A 22,303-nucleotide genomic window follows, 5' to 3' on the forward strand; every position below is an offset into this window, starting at 1 on the left:
AAAAATCAAGCTTCTTAATCAATCCGTGCAATTTAATATTTGTCGATTATCATGTAAATGAAATGATTATAAATTAAACATTGTTATAACTAAAGAATTTGAGTAAAATTTAATACATGCGGAGAGTAAGGAATCGAAGCCAAGACTTCTAGACTGAAACGGCGGACTTGGAATTCTGGCATCGCCAAAACGGCGCGCTGTCGTCTTGTGGTCCTGTCTCTAGCCTGGCACGCCAAACTGTGCGTTGTCGTGCGGCGCGATGTCGACCTGTCGCTGGCTTATAAGCCAATCCTTCAATTTGAACCGAGCGACAATGTGACATCGCGACAACACGCCGCACGACAACGCGCCACGCTAGAGACAGGGCGACAAGACGACAGCGCGACAACGCACCGTTTGGTGCTTTGTCGTAATGTCGCTAGCGACAAGACGAAAAGGCGATAACGATTTAGCTAGGTTGCGTCATCGCTATCGACAACGTACGCAACGCGCAATGTACCAAATCAGCCACCATACATAGTTGCCACCTTTCTTAAATTCAGTAACATGCGTAAGTTACGTGCCCAGTCAATTATAGTTAAGTAACTAAAATTCAAATGTAAAAAGGAAATACTAGATCTATTTAAGAAATACATTTTTTGTATGAGCTTTGACTTACTTGTGTGTTGTATTAACAAATTTGAGAGTAAAATTTCAATTAGATTCTACTGATATCTGCAAATATTATGCAATTCCCAAGTCCAAAGAAAAGTTCAAATTCACAACAGACATAAAACGCAACTTCATGAGCACTACGAAAACGAAATTATCTTTAAAAAAAACTATAGAGGTGCAGACTGCTTCCAGGCGCAGGTAATCCACTGCCCCGCTTACCCTAACCGATAACCAACGTCAATCCTGCAATAAAAAATAACAATACCCCCCCCCCCCCCCAAAAAAAAAAAAAAAAAAAAAAACAACAACAAACAAACAACTAAACAAACGGTTAAACACATTTTAAAGTAGTCTACATGTAAAACTTGCGCAAAAAGAAGCGGTGCCATGGTTCTGCATGATGCGGTACCATGTTTATCAAAGTTTTCTTGAGTTTACAATATTATTTTGCATCATTTCTATAATCAGCTCGGGTCAATGCTTTTTGTGATTTTGTGATCATTTGACATATGATACTTCTTCCGACAGCTGTACTTTCGGAAAAGTGAAAAATGTCCGCATAAAAAAATACAATTGTTTCACATGTTATTGTATATTTTTTAACTGTTTTCATTAGTTTCAAGTTATGATAGACAAATATTGTTGCAAAATGTTTTGCACACATAGATGAATCATTCAAAACTTCCGTGATGTATGCAAACTCTCTAAATAAAATCAATTTTAGTAAGAAATTTTCGCTTTTTTGAATTTAGAAATCTACCTTATTTTTCAGAAGATTGCATAATCTTGAATGATACGGTGTGGCGCGCAGGATGATAAATTATCGGCGATACGCGGAAAAATGATGCGTATACCCTTGACACCGTGAATCTAATTAATCCTATAAGGAGAGATCACTGCGTTTGAGATAGTCTGGTTCCCGTCGTACTATAATTTTAGTACTATTGAACGCAGAGGAACGCAGAGAAAAGGGCAGGTAATCCAGTGAGTTTTTATAAGAAAATTTCATCAGAAGTGACGTCATCATTTATGACGCAGAACAAGTAATGGCGGAAATAAATCAGGATAAAAAAATGCAATTCTTTTCAAGAATTTCTGGATTGTGAGCACTGAAGGAATTTAGAGGTATACTTTGTGAAATAAGCAGTCATAATACAAATGATTATTACAACAGCAGATGTATAAAATACATGTAGATCTACTTGTGTTGTGCAAAGGAAAAATCAAATAAGTAAGGGTGTTGACTCTAGGACAGCGATGAATTTAGGGCACACGACGATATTGTATTAGATTATGTATCTATTGCAATATTCACAGACATATTGCAATATATTGTGAACTATATAAAACAAATGTTAGACCAGGACAACTATATAAAAAGTTTAAGGTTTTCCAAAAAGGCAGTCTAAAGGACCGCTAAATTCCCTTCCGCAGCAGACATGAAATTGATTTGACCTTTAACAGACCATGACTTTGATGTTGTGCCATGTACATGTATATTATAAGCACATAGTCTCATGATAGTAATTACATGTATTTGTCATGTGCCAAGTTTTTATTTTTTTAAATCGTCCATAAAGTCAAAAAGTGATGGAGAACATTTTACCTTGACCTTGGAGTTAGCAACCTGGATGTGTGACCTTGACTTTGGGGTACCAACACAATTAGTGTGCTCTGCACATCCTCTCATAATAAGTTATTTCAAATCTTTTTAATTAAGTGGTTTAAAATTTATGGAGTGAACAGGAAATATAGACTTTTTAACAATTGACCTTTGAGTGTGACCTTGACCTTTGGGGTAGCAACATATTTATTGAGCTCTGCACATTGTCTCATAAAGGTGATCACTTCTGCCAAGCTAATAAAATTTTTTTTAAGCGGTTTTAAAGTTATGGAGCTGACAAGAAATGTAGACTTTTAAACAATTGACCTTAATGTGTGACCTTGACCTTTGGGTATTAACTCAGTGAATGCGCTTTCCACATCATGTGATCACTTCTACCAAGTTATTTAAAATTGTTTGCAGCAGTTTAAGTCATGGAGCGGACACAAAATGTAGCCTTATTAACACTTGACCTTTCTGAGTGACCTTGACCTTGGCAGTAGCAACCCAAGTATTGCACTCTGCATAAAGCCTGATAAAGATGATCACTAACACTTGTGCAAAGTTATTCAAAATTTTAGCAGTGTAAAAGTAGCCCCTCAAAAGTCGGAGACAAAGGCGCTTTAATAACTTATCATGTCTTTGACTTTTGAAGGGGCTGACATGAAATAGCAAAATAACAAAATTTTAATAGGGGAAGACACACTTTTCTTCTAGAGGATTATCCTGTTTGCGAGTTGAAGCATTTGAAGTGTCTTGGCCTTAAAAATTAAAAGACGAGGATATGATAATTGGCCAAATTATCGAGTTGTCATTTCTCCACCACCTGATAATAGACCAGTTTATTGAGTTTTCATGCCATCGTGTCTTCGCCCCGACAGTCTGAGACATAATTTGGCCAATTATCGTGTCTTCGCCATTCGCAAATTTAATATCTATCATGCTTGTTAATACTTAAAAAACAAACAAACTGCACCTTATATTATTTAATGTCATTCTATTATTTAATCAGATACATGGAATTTAATGTCTTACTACGTCACTATTTCATAATTCAGTCACAAACTGGGACATACACAAGCTCAGTGAGTCTGAGCAGGCCATCATTTGAGCGATTTACTAATGTTCTATTGTTATAAAATGTTTTTATTTCAGTAACATGTTTAAACACATTTGTTTCAGTTTCCTGGCGCAAATTAAAACAGCCATATTCAATAAAGGATGGGTGCTAGGACAGGAGGAATAGTTTTGACTGTATTGAAAATTTGTTCGTGGATTTTTACAGCTATCATTTCAACATGTGAAAGTAAGAAAATTGTTCTTGTGATTATCTTTTATATAAAATTGCTTCATAATTTATAGTGCTATTATTATTATGCCCTCCTTCGAAGAAAAGAGGGTATATTGTTTTGCTAATGTTGGTTGGTTTGTCAGTTGGTCTGACTGTCGGTAGACCACATGGTTTCTGCTGATTATCTTAAAAACTTTTAAAAACTAAGTCTTCATATTTCACATACTGATTGATTATTGATAGTTGTTGGACAAGACAATTGTATTAATCATCTAGTTCCATATCAGGGCCAAAAAACCCTACTTTGTAGAGGCCGAATATAGGCAGCCTCTTTTTTCCCCCAGTTTGGTCCTCGAAATTCCCCAGTCTTTTGAAATTTCTCATAGAATTTGGAACAAAATTAAATGATGGTGTTGAATTAAGGTCTAAATTTACTGCCTTATCAGTATTTCCCAGTGCTTTTTGCTTTTCTATTTTGAAGAACTTGTTAAAAGTTTGTGTTAAATTTGAGACCCCTTTTCCCAAAGAATGTCAAAATCACACATATTTTGGCCCTGCTTATAAATGTAGGAGCCTCTGGTGAAATTTTATCTTTTGATGACATCTTATTTCAAAAACGTCCAAACTAAAATGTGCGGGATAGTATGTGAAGGCATTTTCACTGAAGACTTTAAATCCCTTACAGATGTTCTATTAGTGATTCGGTATCTGCCAATATTTGAGGATGAAGAATATCATCGGCCAATCAGAGTGTCCCTTCCTCCATGCGCGACATGCTCAAGTGCTTATGACCGATACATGCATTTTTTTCAAAAATGGAACATGATAACTTAAAGTGAAAATATAAAAATGAGCAATTAAATTTTTCTCAGGATTGTGATGATGTTGGCAGCAAAGATAAAGGGTCTGTCGGATATTTTGAACTGTGTCATAGTTAAGCACAGGCATTTATAAATCTTCAATAATACTTCATTTGTCACCGTATTTCAGCTAGTCTACATGTTTGATTTTTTATGTGGAATAATTAACACAATAAGGTACACGGGTAATTTTAAAACATAACTAGAATAAAAGTTTTGGATTGATATTAGTAAGAAACCAGCCATTTTTAATAGAAATGCAATTAAATGGTCTTTAATATGAAAACAACAAAATTGCTTGTGACATAACATATAAATCAATTAGCAACAAATAATAAATAATGCCATAAAACATGAATTCCAAATTTTAGTGTAGATCCTTATTGTTGCTTTGAAACCAAAAACAAACGGTAAACAAATGTAAGTTTAGTAAGTGGACCATTATTTTTTGCACATATTGAACACTTGTTGGTGTAAAATGATTTGGTAAATGTCCAATTTATGAGTACCGGCAGAGACCGGGATCAGGTGGGTGGAGAAAAGGTAGACAAGTGAATGAGTTTGACATTTTAGTTGATAATTAAACCTATTGCAAGGAATGCCACCTTGGACCTTTGCAACTCACACGCGATAAGGTTGTTAAAGAACTACAGAAGAGATTGGGTAGCTATCTTTTTGTGATGTGCATTGAGCTGTGAATCTAGTGGAACGACACACCACAATGAAGCAAGGGGGATGCCCGACTTTGAACTAAACATAAAGTTTGGATTTGGTAATTACTAATTTTTGATTATAGAATTAAGAAAATTTGTTTGTTTGTTGGTTTGTTTCCTTTTACGCCTTTTCCCAACAGTATTTCAGTCATATAGGCGGGTAGTTTCCTAACCATCGTTCCTGGAGAGTTACACCAGTACTCAGACTACCTTCCTCCGCGCTAAACTACCAAAGCATCTCCCGGGGATCGAACCCACGCCAGAGAGGTAACTGGATTAGAAATCATAGATTCTAACCCCTCGACCACGGAGGCAGATAAATTAAGAAATAGATGAGAATAAAGTTTATTTCCAATATGGGCCTTAAAAGGCATAATTATTATCATAATCACAAAATAATGATATCACACAGTGCAAGATGTACAGAATTTAAAGACACATTATGTTTGAGGAATGCTTTTAATTTTAATTCTGAAAAGCTTTTTATTTTCCATGTACTTTTATAGTTTTCAAAACGATACCAGTGTAAGAAATTAAGATTTGTAATGACTAGGCTGGTCAGACTACCAGATTGGAATATTCACTAGCCCAAACGACATTTCATTAGCACAATTCATTTGTTCAAAACAGTTGTTGATATTGCTTCTGAAAATACAGTAGCCTGGTCGGGCTTGTGTATACTGTGAAAAGTTGGTAGCCCGAGGAGAAATTTAGTAGTCAGGGGCTATAGGACTACTGCTAATTTTGAACACTGCGATACTCGTTGACCATTTACCTGAGCCATCCTTTTTTTGTTGCTTTTTGAAAATTAGAACAATTATAGCAATTTAATTTATTGTATTATGTATGGAGGTTAAAATACTTCTTTGTTTACATTTTATTACTTTTGTGACAAATTATTTCTCATTAGTAGCTACATGTACTTTTTTTTAGGTATCATTAGCAATTCTAACATGCTCTATAAATTAAGATTATGGTATTATACCATTATCTAAATTTAATTGTAATAAAAATTCTAAGGGAGTAAAAATTAATTTGTTTTTAGGCATAATGTGCCTTTAAAACATGATAAAGCTTGATTATGATTAGCAAATTCAATTATGAAACCAAAGCATATTAAATGACAACAATAAATTAATTAAGGACGTAATGTGAATAAGCTAAATGATCCACTATATATTTAGTTCAACCAGATGTAACATAGATTCTTTTGAATGATATGCTACAGCATATTAAAGGAACTCCACTGAGGTCTGCAAGCCTAAAAACATAAAATTTGAATTTCTTACATAGATCATCTGGGACATTTAAAACAGAAAGAAAAATTAAGAAATATACTAAGGAATAAATTGAAAATCTTATCTTTGTGATATTGTTTGCCTGATTTTAGCGGAAAGCGTTGCATCTGGAAAAAACGGAGCGAGTGAATGATCTGAAATTTTAGACACAAGTTCTAAGTTTAGAACTACATCCAGTAGAAAATTAATCTTGGAAAGTATATCACCAGTCCTGTCATGTCAAAAAAAAAACCTCAGTGGAGTCCCTTTAATAGTATCATTAATATTCTCACTAAAATCATGTATAAAAACTTTTTTTTAGAGTTATAAAGTTGATAACTTTTTCAGATATACAAGATAGTAAGAGAGTCTGAGTTCTTTCAAAATCATAGAGATGACATATCAACATAACGTCTTCAATATCTAAAAGGTGAATATAGGTTAGGTACTATTGTCTATGATTTGTGAATATACTAGTTCCATTGAATTATAAGACACTTAAAATTGGTGTGCATGGGGCAGTTAGCCCCCAAAAAGCATGTGTGCTCATAATGGGTCCACTTAGCTAGATATGTTTTACCCTCTAATATTCCATGGTTTTGTATTTTACAAAAAGTATCCATGCCGGTTGACATAAATCGTTACACAATGCATTCTTATAATCTCTTAATTAAAGCTTTCTTAAATTCTATGTTGAAGAAATTTGACAAATACATAAAATAAACTTTGAATGTTTAAAAATATCCAATTGTTTTCATTTGACTTTGTTTTGACTATTGATATCTACAAACAGTTAAAATAATTAATTTGTGTTCTTTAATATAATGACACAGAGAACAATTCATATCATTAATATACCCAAATAAACATTTGGTCTTATCATTTCTTAATTTTGATAATTCAAAGGATGTTTTAAAATATTGTTTTAAACTGGGGCAAATTGTCATTAAATTGGGCGACTCGTTTTGGGGCAAATCGTCAGTGAGGCAAATGATGATGATGATGTTATCGATTCGAATTCAGGGCTCCCCACATTATATTTATTGTTTTAACTTTTTTGTATTATTTAATCCCCTTCTGAATAGCGGAGAGTGGATAATGGAAAGATTAAACGAGACTTACCTTCGTAGAGGGGAAGTTGAAGTTTGATCAATATTTTATCAACCACAAGCCTCTTTTGGGATCACACAGAGATCGCATAGCTTGACCAGCGAGCTTACTCATCAGTCTTTAGAGTGTATTTAGATCATATTGGTTATATGATCTAAATATGGTAAAATGGCAAAGAAGCAAGACATGTAATATAAACTTGGGTTGGGTTGGGTGGGTGTGTGATCCCAAAAGAGGCTTGTGGTTGATAAAATATTGATCAAACTTCAACTTCCCCTCTACGAAGGTAAGTCTCGTTTAATCTTTCCATTTTATCAACCACATAGCCCCTTTTGTGGACCCCACAGAGATTTTAGAGTTGCTTCTTTACCATTTAAGGATAATTGAAAATAGCAATATAAGCTTTGAATTATTTTTTTGTAAGATACTGTACTAATATAGAAACTGAAACTAACAAGCTTTTGGTAAACTGATACAATATTCACATGAACAAATACTAATTCTAAAGATAGACAAATAAGAAATTTTTATGAATTTTGTTGTCTGTTAAGTAAAGCTGTCTGTACTGTTCAATTGACAAGTCATTGTCTTTATCATAAACTTTGAAAATGTGGCTGAATTTTTCCATTCAGCAGTTTTCAAGAAACACTGCAAAGTTTTGCTGCGTCTAGTGCTATACACACCACATTTATATTAATGCCTGATTTTATCATAACATTCTAGTGCTATACACACCATATTTTGTATTAATGCCTGATTTTATCATAACATTCTAGTGCTATACACAGCATATTTTGTATTAATGCCTGATTTTATCATAACATTCTAGTGCTATACGCACCATATTTTGTATTAATGTCTGATTTTATCATAACATTCTAGTGCTATTTTATCATAACATTCTAGTGCTATACACACCATATTTTGTATTAATGCCTGATTTTATCATAACATTCTAGTGCTATACACACCATATTTTGTATTAATGCCTGATTTTATTATAACATTCTAGTGCTATACACACCATATTTTGTATTAATGCCTGATTTTATCATAACATTCTAGTGCTATACACACCATATTTTGTATTAATGCCTGATTTTATCATAACATTCTAGTGCTATACACACCATATTTTGTATTAATGCCTGATTTTATCATAACATTCTAGTGCTATATACACCATATTTTGTATTAATGTCTGATTTTATTATAACATTCTGTACCCCGGTCTCTAGACACAGTTTGTTGTGATATTTATTTATAAGGTTTCTGTGTGCTTATAAGCAATTTCTTTTCAGTCCTTACAGGAATTTTGTATGGTTTCCGATAATGCTGTTTGGTCTTTTATATACAAAATATTAAGTGCTGTACCTGGACTCTCAAATGAAAAAATGAAATTTTTTGTGCATATAAATAATTGATATTCTGTTAGAAGTTTACTATGATTTTCGAGCAACACATTTATGCCTTTGATTATAATTATTATAGGCATAATTTCTGATATCTTGCAATCAGTGTTTTGAAATTCCTGATCTGCGGTTAAAGGCCCAAGCCTAAACCTGCCGTTATTAATTGATATTAAATTAATTAAATTATATTATTTAATCTGAGACTTACACAAAAGAGGTATAAAAGGTTTCCATCACACATATCTAATAAGGATAGAATACCAGAAGTCACATATATTAAAAACCTTTCAAACATCTCTCTTGCAATTAATGTGAAAGACAGTATAATTATATGTGAAGAACTCACATCAATAAACACATTGTCATGTACTTTATTTCTGTATTGCTGTTACATACACTGTTTTGCAGTACATTTTTCTATGGTTCATATTTCCATTGCACTCGATACAGGAAAGAATATAATGAAACAAACAAATAAATTTGTTAATATATTTCCTGATTATTTTTTTTTTAATTTTACAAATAATGTTATAGTTATATACGTATTAACTTATATAAACTATTTTGTTCTTTTATTCTTTCTAAATTAATCCATCAATTAATTAAATAATTTATTCATTTATTTATTTATTTATAAATAAAACATATTTATTCTAATATTTATTTATTTATTTATTTATTTATATATTTGTTCATAGAACTGTAACGGTAACTAGCATAACAAAAGTTACATCTCTCATCACCACTTACATTATTCAGTTGTTGAAAAAACAATTACATGTAATACTCTATGACCATGCCATTAAATTTTGGTGGAATAATTATTCTGCTCTCCCGGCAATGATAATTACAAAATCACATCTACCAGTACATATAATGATTTAAAACATTATTAATTTATCTGCTATTTTCAAATAACATTTTTAGTTCATCAATTAACAATTTGCTTCTACAAATATAAATGTGATCAACTGTGCATAAATAGGAATATTTCATAGTTCAGTATATAAATGATATTTTCATTTTTCATTGAAACATTTTCATTGAAACTTCTTGTTTCATTCAGTATTTTGATGTCATTTTGACATCCCCTAGATCAATCTGTATTTTGTATTGTTGTAATAGGTCAAACACAAATCCCTCTCTATCTGAGTGATTTATAGTGCCACAGTGGAGGTTAATTAACAACCCCTTCTTGCAAACTAAGACACATGTTTGACCTGGCATGGCTATTAATACCTGCTGCTTTCCCAGGGATAAGCCTGATGATAAACCCTAACAAAAACAATTCACTGAGAGGGTCTGAGAGGGTCCAGTGAGAGATTTATCTGAAGATGTAGTAAATGTATACATAATATAAATCCAAAATTATCAGCCATATCTAAACCACATTGCAGCTTTGGAAACAGCAAGCAATATAAAATATCTTTATTGTAATGTATGGAAGACATTGTTTTAGTAGGTTTGTTGAACAGTGAAAGACAAACTTTTTGTTAGAAATTCTTAAAACATATAAAATATGTAAATTGATGCCAATGATTACTTCTTAGACTTTTTCATTTTATTTTATTCATAAATTCATTTATTCAATTTCTATGTTTTACTGTAGTAAGTAACCTTTCAGTCAAAGAAAATTCTGGATAGAAAAATATTTGAGTGACTAAATGTATATTTTCTTAAGTAGAACTTTTCATAGCTTATTTTATGTTCTTCCATTCCAATTGACATGTCATTTCCGAAAAAGTAAAAATAAAAGCAAGTTCCTTACAATTGACATTGTCCTTGTAAGGGTATTAAACTAAAGATATACAGGTAAAGATAGAATTCATTCATTATTCAATATAAACTTCATTATTTAACCAATTCAAGCAGGTTCCAATTGAAATTATCAACCTTTGATTTTCACAGTATTTCAAACTGATGGAAATTGATCTAGAGTAATGTACAAACAGTACATATTCACATTTTGTTCTCTGTCTTGTATATGTATTTGTGGTTCCTTTCTCATGTTTGCCTCTCAGATTTTTATCTCACTAGCAATTCCCACTATATTCAAACCAATGTTATTTCATATATTTTTATTTTCTGTCAGGAATGTAACAATTCCGCCAGAAGATTAGTTTCAAACAACAAAACGTTTCTCAAGGGCAAATTTGGAGTCTCAGTTTTCGACATTTCTATGCAGCATATTCGATCTTCTTTATAACAAATTTGGAGTACACATTTATATGCAAATTTCCATCTTATATAGCAAATTTGGAGTATAAAGTTAGTGACATTCTATGCAAAACTTGCTCCAGCATTATTCCCTATTATATAGTTAACTATTTTTGTGCGCAAATATAATTTCTACAGTATGCCCAAAACAGCAAATTGAAAATGTTGCAGGCTTTGTTTGACTTAGCCTGTTCTTAGATGATTCTGGAAAATGCAAGTTTACTGTTCACATCCAAAGCATCTGCTCAAAAACTTGTTAAATCAAATAATAGTTATTTAAAATTATCATACAGTTACCAAAATTAAAACAATTGATATAATCAAATTAGATTTCCTGAGCAAGAGCTGTTACTTCCTTAAATCAAGTAAGACGACAGTGAGGTACGGAAAATCTTTTGACTTAATTGCATTTTACCTGATTCGTCACACCTTTTTATTTCAGTCCTTTGCAATGCCCTGTGTGTTACACAAATTTCCAAAGCACTGTAAATCACTAATAGAATAAGGGTCTGATGAAATTTGAAAAATTATTTACAAATTTTTACAGCAGTAAATGGTAAATTAATAAATTTTTAGTCGTTTGACAAGATACGTACATCTCTGTTATGAATACGACCCGCTTAAGGGTCAGCATTATGTTTGCCATTATTTTTAATGTAAGTAAATCTATGGATTTCCAAAAAACATAATATTTGTATCTATATTTGTTCCTCCATAAGAGGTTTGGGTATATTTTCTAGATAATAAGATCTCCGTAAGAGAATAATTACCTCATAGAAAATTTTCACCTCCGTAAGAGGCTAGGGTATATTTTCTAGATAATAAGATCTCCGTAAGAGAATAATTACCTCATAGAAAATTTTCACCTCCGTAAGAGGCTAGGGTATATTTTCTAGATAATAAGATCTCCGTAAGAGAATAATTACCTCACAGAAAATTTTCACCTCCGTAAGAGGCTAGGGTATATTTTCTAGATAATAAGATCTCCGTAAGAGAATAAATATACCTCACAGAAAATTTTTTACCTCCGTAAGAGGCTAGGGTATATTTTCTAGATAATAAGATCTCCGTAAGAGAATAAATATACCTCGTAGAAAATTTTTACCTCTGTAAGAGGCTAGGGTATATTTTCAAAACTAAGGTACCTCAACAATTACATTTTCCTGTATATTATATCTAGTACATAATTATATCCAGTTAAAATATAAGTAAAAAAGATCTGTAACAAAAAGGTGTTTTGACAGAACAAAGGATTCTTATAATTATTGGTTATGTACTGAATTCTGAAAAAAGTTATGAAATCATAACTTACCAGTGATAGAATTTGTTCACAAGTAATAATATTTTCCAAATAAAAATCTTACTTATCCTTGTAAAAACAAAATATCAATCAAGTTTTAACTGTGAAAAATCTTTAGACTGACTTTGGCTGCTGATAAGCCTTGCACTGATGAGTAAGCTCGCTGGTCAAGCTATGCGATCTCTGTGGGGTCCACAAAAGGGGCTAATAAAATTGTGGTTGATAAAATAGGAATGTGCTCTGTCTGTCAGTCCATCTGTCCAAACGTCCAGTTTACCATTCCTGAGTACACAAAACTTGATCCATGATATTGCCAAAAGTACTGAAAATATTTTTATGAAACTTGATATATGGATGGCAGACTGGTGATTTATCATTTATTGCGCGTCTTTTTCTTTTCTTCCTAGTTTTAAAAATTTGGTTGCCATGGCAACAGATGGTAAATCAGTGTAGCTGCACACAAATCTAAATGGGTCAATCTAAAAATAAACGTATTTGAACGGAAATTAACGATAACTTGCTCTTTAACCAACGAATATTTACGATATTCTCAAACATTGTCCGTACATTTATGCTCACCATTATTGCTGTAGATGGTGCATAATTGAATGACATATTATGCAAATCTTACTTGATGTACATAGACTGATGACGTATTACACAACAATTTCGGAAAAATATTGAAACTGAAACTAATTTTGAATGAAAACACATTATAAATTTAAACGCCCATCGGGCTTATGATCTTTGGATTTTTGCAGCCCCGAATGGGATTTTACATGCCTCGGGCATCGGGTGTGTGCCTAAAATATTTTGCAGACTGATATAAGATTATGCAGCCTTTTTGAAACGATTATGTTTATACACAAATTTTTAAAAAAATGCAAAAAGCCCACACTTTTATCCAGTCACTTGAATACTCTTCAAGGATATTTAGCACAAAAGTTGTATACCACAGAAGATTTGTACAGCTCGAACATACAACCAGTATATTCAATTTAGATTTTGTTCAGTTTATTATTCTTCCATCAAATATGCATGATGAATTGTTCATTTCTATAAATGGGTCTTGTAAATATATTGAACTCCTTAAAGTTGCTTATCTAGGTATACCAATTCAAAACACTAAATTACAAGCTTATTTATTTATACTCCGAATAATTGTTTCCATTTCTTTACATCAAATATTTCCAGATCATATTCATGTGTACAGACTTCCGACCAGTACTGTAAAAGCAAATTGTGATAGAGAAAGAAAGAAGGAAAGAAAGAAAGAAAGAAAGAAAGAAAAAAAGAAAGAAAGAAAAGAAAGAAAGAAAGAAAAAGAAAGAAGAAACAAAGAAAGAAACAAAGAGAAAGATTGAAAGGAAGAAAGACAGAATGAAATTTAAAGGAAGAAGAATTGAAACAAAGAAAGAAAGAGAGAAAGAAAGAAAGAATAACAAGATTTTTTTAAATACTGTTTCAGAAATTTATCTTTTTTAAAAAAGAGTAAAGGTATAATTACGGTCATGTCTGCATTGACGTTGCCCTCAGCAAACTTTAATCTTGATCATATTGCTGTGTATTGTCTTCATACTTGGCCACAACAACCGTGGGACAAGACCTACAAGTAAACCACCCTTACCTTCACCTTGATTTATAAAAGACCTTGACCTTCAATGTTAAATGTCTAAATTTTGCTTGTTTTTCAATGATTTTTGCTATGGCTATTTGCAGGTGTTTTTTTTGGCTTATTCTATATCTGATATTCCAACTGAAAATAGTATATTATTTTTCCAATCTACAGGAAAATATTCCCAATTTGAAAGTTATAAAATAAAAATATTGAATAACATTAACAAATTCAAAAATCTTTGAAAATAAGTGCTTCTTCACTGTTATGGTGCTTAAATGTTTGAAGATGCTATCCTAGACAGTGATTCTTGACATTCATTTAATCACTGCAAAATTAAAGTCATGCATTTTTCCCCAATTTTGAACAAATCTATGCTGAAATTCCTATTTCCATGTGTATTGTTCATGTTTCCAAAATCCTTGAAAGAAACCCAGACTTTGTTATTTTTGAATGAATTGTCTTCAAACTTCAACATAATTATTTTCAGGACAGACCTTCAAGTTAACCAGACAGACTTTGATCTTCACCCATAAAAGACCTTGACCTTGAAGGTCAAATTATTGAAATTTTCATTTTTTTTGCTGTAACTTTCTTATTAATTGATGAATGGATGGACTTCAAATTATAACACATTTTTCTATAGGAAATTTGACTTTGACTCTTTTATGATATGTCAAATTAATTACTTTTTTACTGAAAATCACTATAATTGGCTGTGACTTGGTAATTAATCAATGGATTACTTTTATACATAACCTATTAAAAGGTTGAATTGACATTGACCTTAAAATGACTGACCATTAAGGTCAAAGTATTGAATTTTTGTTAAGTTATCATAATTTCATTATTTATCACACACCTGTGCCGATTTCAAGACTACGTAAATATGGTATTGCACGGCCTTGCATATATTTTGACGTGATGTCATTCGCATTATTCAAACATAGTGAAAAAAAGCGTATTCATATTTCTAGAATTATCTCCTCCTTAAACTTTGAATTTTTCTTTAACTTTCTAATTTCTTAATGGATCTACTTCAAATTAAAATATACATTCAATTTCATCGTCAATACCTTAATCATATTTGATTAAATACATGTATATAAGTCATGTGTTGCCATGATTATTTTCATTTTGAACTTGAAATCTATTCAAAAGTTTTTTTTTTGTTTTTTTTCTCTAATTTTCTTCTTTGTTACAATAAATGGTATATTTGAAAATTGTTATTTTTTCACTTTTCCTCTTTGTCACTATAAATGGTATCTTCTTTAAACTTGTTCTTTGTTACTTTAACATCATGTATGACAAAGTTCATAACTCTAGCATTCTTTATTTTATGAGTTATCTCCTCTTTAGTTTAAGAATTTGCTTAAAAAAATGTTATATTCTGGTAACTTCGTCTGTCTGTTCCTGAAAACTGCTTCCTGAGATCACTTCTAGAGAACTTTGAACTTTTCCAACAAATTTACTTAAAATAGAGAAAAGTTCAAACATCAGTTATATGTAGCCGGCTGGGCCTTGGCTTTGGGGTCGTTTGGGGAATTGAGTCGCTGGCGTAGTGAGCGCCATACAGGGTTTGGTTGGTGTGGGATACTGGAGTATATCAGTGACTTCCAGTATCCTCTTTGTAAATGATTGTATTTTATAACACGATAGTCCAGTGTTGATGTTATTTCATTTATTTATTTACAGTGATATAAAGTTCTCAAATATAATATAATAATATAGTTCACACATATATTTTCACAGCTAGCACCTGAATTTTCTTAAGTTAAGTTTTCTTATCTATTTTCTAAATTAAGACTAAATGTTATATGTCCAAAATTCTAGATTAGACTTAAGATGATGTAAGTTCCAAATTCAAAATATGACTTTTAGATGTTGAATGTTCCCAAATCAAAATAAGACTAATTCAAAATATAATCAAAGTGCTGCAGCACTGAATGCGACGGACATGCAACCTGAGGGACATTTTTTAGAAAAAAAACAAAAGAAACAAAAGTAAAACACAAAATATATAACAGAGAAAACTTGTTCCATACATGAGTTCGAGATTTTTAGCAATATATTTTGTGTCCCAATCTGATATAATTCAGACTTTCTACTTTCAAGCATTTAAATACAGAATGAAATTTATGCCTAAAAACTTGTAAATCAGTGCCCTTATCGATTTATTCCATTTATTTTCATTTCTTTTGGATATGTCTCATTAAAAAATATTTTTGGTTAAAATCATCAGCAATTAATAGTGTATTTTTTAAGATTTTTTTTTATTTACAAGGGCCATCTAGAGCACATCATTTTTATTTTAATTTAAATGTCACTTAAGCACTACAGTGTTTAGTTGTCTTTTCATTTTCACACTAAATTCCATTTTCAACTTGTTTGCTTCTTACAATTGTTTAACGATCTAACTTTAAGGATCTTTAACGAACTGCTTTTTTTGAGGGGAAGGATTCTTATTTTGTTTACAGTCTGTAGAAATACACATAGACAGTATAAGTCAAAATTTATCCTTTATTGACAGTCCAAGAAATTATATTACAAATACAATGTAAAATAAGAAATATTCTTAATTAAGAATTCTCAATACATGTATATCAATATATAAAATTCTAAGACAATTTATTTCAATATAATAACAATAATTAATTAAAATTAAGTTGGGGAAATAATTATTCACTAATAGTATTATGAGAACATTTTGATAATTAAATAGGTAACAGGTACCATGTCAACAAAATGTATACAGTAAAATCTCGCTAATGAGACCACTGAAGGGACTTTGCAAATCTGGTCTAATAGCTGGTTGGTCTCTTTAATGAGTTTGGTCAAACTGAAAACCAGGCAATGCATTAAAGGATAACATGTACTGTACATGTTTATTTCTAGGTTAACCTATTTCAAATGAGAAGACATAATGCATACACTTTTATTTTCTTTTATTTTTGAACATTATTAAACATTATAACAGAAACTTTTATTTGACATTACAAATCAGATTGAATCATTTCATAACAAGAGCACATAATGTAACAGTCATTTTGTAACAAAAGTAAATGCATAAAACAAGTCTCTACATATCAATATTTGTATGACTTAGACTAAGACTCAGACCAAATAACAAGTGTCACATATTAAAGTCAGTTTCCTTTTTGTTCTTATGAAACATAAATGATTTTCAGACTTTCATATTTTCCAGATACATTTCACTTAAAAAATGCATCAAGAGTTGACTGCTTACTTGAAGATCTTATTTTAACTGACTGTCTTTCCATGTCATCTTCTATTCTCCCCAAATCCTGGGACAGATCACTCATGTCTTTACTCAGACAATACAGTTTTAACTGGTCTAGCCATTTGAGAGCATCCTGATGGGAATTTATCAGGAGTGGTTGAACACAGTCACAGTTCTCATCATCATCATCATCATTTTTATCATCATCACATACACTGACCACATCTGAATCCTTATCTTTAACTGATTCCATAATGTTTATTTCCCAGTTCTCCTCAATATCATTCACTGGCACATCAGAGTCAATGTTTATATATTCCATAGCATTCATAGCACTGTCAATGTTCATTTTCTTCTCAGCTGTTCTCATAAGTTCCACTAATTCTGCTATTGGTGTATTGTCATCATCATCGTCACTTTCATCACAGTTATCAGCAGTAATGGGAGAAATTATTCCTGCTTTATTGAAACACTTTGTAACTGTTTCAGCTTTCACTTCCTTAACTGAACTAGCTATGTATTCATGTGTTCCAAAAATATAAGTCAAACTATGAAAAATATGTTGTAAGTAAAACATAAAGTTACATTTTAACAAGTCAGGAATTAAAGTAGCTTTCAAAATTTCATTTCCTATAGATTTTAGAAAAAAGAGTTAAAATATAAAATAAAGTTTAACATGAGTTAAAATATAAAATAAAGTTTAACATACCTGTTGAAGGACGGAATTTAGAGAGACACCCTCTAACTTGGCTGATGAGTCAAATACATCTCAGATTTGGTTGGGTTTCCTAGGGTGGTAAACACCTAATATCGGTAAGTACCAGCATTCGTCATACGGACCTAACTTGGGGGCCAATTCAGCATGACCATTGCTGAATAGTTTATCCATGAACTCAAAAAAGTGAGCATTCTAAACTGGATCTTTCTCAAGACTTTTGAGAAGAGTGTTGGTCCCTTTTGTTTCTTATTGTTGGGTAAACGGGGCCTACCTGAGCCAAGAGGCAATGGGGCTATCCAGCCTCCATCTGAATTTTTATGGACTTGCTCATCCATGATACGTAAGAATTCTCGATCATCGACTGAGAGAAAAACTTTATTGTCAGTAGGAGTTTGAACAAACAACAGATCATGCACGGGTGATCACAACAAGGCTGAAACAGAGATGCTCTGCCATCCTCGAGTACATACTTTTGTTTACATTCACAACATCCTGAGCATGGATTTGACCAATACATAGCTCTCCAACAACCACCCAACCCAGACCTATTCGCTGAGCAAAGGGCGTTCCTGGAGGGCGTAATACCTGATCAAATACATTATGCGCTTCAATAACATCTCGCCCTAACAATAACATAATTTCAGACTGAGCATCAAACATTTTGTATTTGATAAGAAATGTGTTTTGTCTGGCATTAGCAGGTGTGCAAATTTCATTTTTATTATTACACTCTATCAGAGTAGGCAGATTATAAGTGCAAGAACTATCAAGTGATTGAACCTCTATGTTGCTAGCCCTGCACCCGTTGACAACTATACTACCGTTACATGTTTTTAGTAAATACTCATGATTTTGACCAGAAATGCCTAACATAGGGAACAGCTCTGGTTTTATCAATGACTTATTACTTTGTTCATCTACAATGCAGTAACATTTTACAACATTTTCATTTTTGTTTTGTGAAAACACATTTACAAGTACAATTTTTTGAACATGATTTTCCCCCACTAGAATCACAAATCTCAGTACAACAGTTGTCACTGTCACAATTTTCCTTTAAGGATCTTGGGCTTCTTTTGTCTTGTGGTCATTTGCAGATGAATTTGGTTTATTATTAAAACTTGGTGCACTTTCATTCATGTGACACTCACTGGCCCTGTGTTGACTAGAATAACACTTAAAACACAAATGTCTCTCAATGAGAAACTTTTTCTTTTCATCTTGAGACATTGCTTTGAAAACTCGGCACTTTTCCAATTTATGTGAAGTTCTGTGAATTGAACATTTATCATCTATTACTGTGGTTTTCCTAACAGGAACAGGTCTGTCATACGAACTATGTGTGGGTCTTGGATTTGCGGTTGCAACCGATAAAGGAGCATCTAAATTGAAACTTGGGTCATTTCTGATTTTACTTTGCTCTCGGACAAATACACTTAAAGGAGGAAAGGCTACTAATAAATGATTGTTTATATCTTGTGGCTGTAGTCCGAAAGTCGTCCATTTCTCTTGCAAGAAATGCGGAAGCTTGCTCATGATTAGATTTACCCCTGTAGCAGGATCATAGTTTGCCAGAATTGACAAATACTTAGGATCACATTTAAGACCTTCAATTTCAGACAATATATCAGAAAGAAAATACAACTGTGAAGACGTTCTTGCATATATTTTGGGGAATGATGACAATTTTGTCATAGTGGCGTGGTAAACATTCTCAGGAGTTCCAAATCATTCATTTAGCTTTTCCCAAATTTTACGCAAACCTTTCAGTTGGATTATATATAAAGGCATCCTTCAAAGAAGTTGCTTGACTCTTGGAACTGGACCCTAACCATTTGATAAGGAAATCTGTTTACTCACTTGAGTTTGCATCTATTTCGTTCGTCACTGACTTGAAAGTTTGTTTCCATGACTGACAAGTTTCTGGTTTTTCCTTAAACACAGTCATTCTAGACATTAACAGATCTTTCTTCAGTAAATATTTGGTAAAGTCATTTCCAGAACTTGATGGTTGGAAACTTAAAGCTTCCGGACTCAAAGACTTCTCTTGCTTTACTTTTGAAATAAATTCTGCTGTTTAATCTTTGGGTCTGCAATAGGTATATCTTTCAATTTGGATTCTAAATCTGCATCACTATCTGATAACTGTTCTAGCTCAACTATAGCCTAGTCCAACTCCTCCTTATCCTTCAACAATTGTATTTCTATATGAAGTTCTTAAAATTGTTTCCTTCTTGTTTATTCAGCTGCTTCCTTTTTCTCCTTCTCTTCCAGAGCGACACACTGGTGTTCAATTCCGCTGCCTTTTCAGCATATGCTACCTCGTGCATTTAATCCTGCACGAGAAGATTTACTTGTTTTTGGAGATTTTGAGGACAGATCAGACTTTAAACCTTTAAGAAAATCCATAAATGCATTTGCAGCCTTTCGTTTGTCTGCAATATCTGCTGTCACCTATGAGTATTTAGAAAGGTTGTCCTCAGTACCGGTTTGAGACAGATACCTTAAGAACTCTGTTGCTTTGCTATCAAACATTGAATAATATTGAATAGTTTTAGATTTGACTGATTATAAGTGTATGGAGTCCACATCTTGTGTCAGGGTTTCATGGTAACATATCGCCAAAACTGAACGGTCATTGATACGTAAATTAGATATTCCTCACAAATAGGGATATTCAAAAAAATAATCTTAAAGTGTCCTTCAATCTGTCTGTTCATAATAACTGTATCCTGTCACAGACACTTGGGGTTTGGAGCTCAAAATGCCTTTAAAATCCAAATAAAAAACATATTTGTCAATCCCAGCACATGTACTGATTATATATACTGTAAAACACTTATTTTTCGCGAGAACCTTATTTCGCGAATTTGAGGCAAAATGTCCAAAATAATTATTTCGCGCCAACATGAATTCGCGTCTTCTTGAAAAATGTGAAACCAGAAACCCAATGTCATTCTGATATTTTCTGTCCTGTCCGTTCACTAACTTTGCGTCGTTTATTGTGCGACGAATGCATTGATATATGTACCGATTTTTCTGATAGCTTGCTAATCTCCTTGTTAAGTGAAACCGTCTGGCTAAAAATATATCAATAAAGTTTGATAATTATTTGATATGTGTTCACTCTGTTTGTCATGTATTGTCCCTGATTATACTCCGCGCCTCTAGCATTGTTACTACCACTGATTAGCCATTCAAAGGCAAACAGAGGAAAATCAATTAAAAGGTACTGTAATTTGCCTAACCTGTAGTAAACGATTATGTTTACCCTCCGGCTTAAACTGTAGTTCAATACAATAGGATACAATAAATAGAAATGTTACAAACAACTCGGAGGTGCTAAAGTATTTGTACCAAATACCAAAACAGTTATTCTGAAAATCGTATTTTATGGGTTTTTTTTCAGGTACATTAAGAAGGTGATTGTGACGCATTATTTTGTTTATACTTAATTATAGTGCAAGTCACAGTTACCTTCCGTGACAAAGGTAATATCCAGCGAAGAAGTTTTTTCCAATTCCTCAATTACATGTAAATATTTCATACTAGTAATCTGTTCGATATGTATGTGCTGCAACACTTGAATAGCTACATGATGTAACTAGAACTGGTTTCGATACTTTCCGGCAGATATATATTCATGTGTACGCATTTTCGGATAGTGTTCATTTTCGGACAAGTGTATAGACAAAGTGAAATATTCGCGAGAAATATGAATTCGCGCCTTAGAAAACTCGCGAATATTAGCGAAAAATAAATTCTTCGCGATTAATAAGTGTTTTACAGTATATAAAAAAAACTGAATATAAGCTGTTTCGAAAAAAATCATATTTCAACATCTATAATAATTCTATTATAGATGTTGAAATATGAAATTTTTTCAAAATGGCTGATATTCAGTTTTTAGCTCACCTGGGCATATGCTCAGGGTGAGCTTTCAGGATCACTCTTCATCCGTCCTCTGTCGTCCGTTGTCCGTTCACACTTTTCAAACAACATCTCCTCTGAAACCATAAGGCAGATCATAATTAAACTTCACAGGGATGTTCCTTGTGTGAAGCCTTAACAAAGTAGTTCAAAGAATTCCATTCCATGCAGAACTCTGGTTGCCTTGGCAACCAAAATAAAAAAAACTTTAAACATCTTCTTCTAAAAAACCCAAAGAGCTAGAGCTTAGATATTTGGCATGAAACATCTTCTAGTGATTGTCTACCAAGAGTGTTCAAATAACAGCCCTGGGATCAAAATTGGCCCGCCCCAGGGGGTCATTGATTTTCCCTATATGCATA

The 22,303-nt window shown here is 32.4% G+C and overlaps 1 protein-coding gene across 2 annotated transcripts in view; it reads left to right on the forward strand.

Annotated features, from left to right (window-relative positions):
• Positions 1 to 1,546: 1,546 nt before the first annotated feature.
• The window catches only part of LOC132756357 (fibrocystin-L-like), a 230,449-nt gene continuing 209,692 nt past the window's right edge, over positions 1,547 to 22,303 (forward strand). Inside the window, exons 1-2 of one of the 2 annotated variants that reach the window (XM_060747413.1) lie at positions 1,547 to 1,779; positions 3,440 to 3,563. In XM_060747413.1, coding sequence (XP_060603396.1) covers positions 3,479 to 3,563 — 85 coding nt within the window. In that variant the 5' untranslated portion in view covers positions 1,547 to 1,779; positions 3,440 to 3,478. The remainder of the gene's footprint in view (positions 1,780 to 3,439; positions 3,564 to 22,303) is intronic. The other variant, XM_060747412.1, reaches the window with a different exon arrangement.

The sequence above is a fragment of the Ruditapes philippinarum genome, unplaced genomic scaffold, assembly GCF_026571515.1.
Source record: "Ruditapes philippinarum isolate M1 unplaced genomic scaffold, ASM2657151v2 ctg1014_1_1_1_1, whole genome shotgun sequence".
Taxonomy (NCBI): Eukaryota; Metazoa; Mollusca; class Bivalvia; order Venerida; family Veneridae; genus Ruditapes; species Ruditapes philippinarum.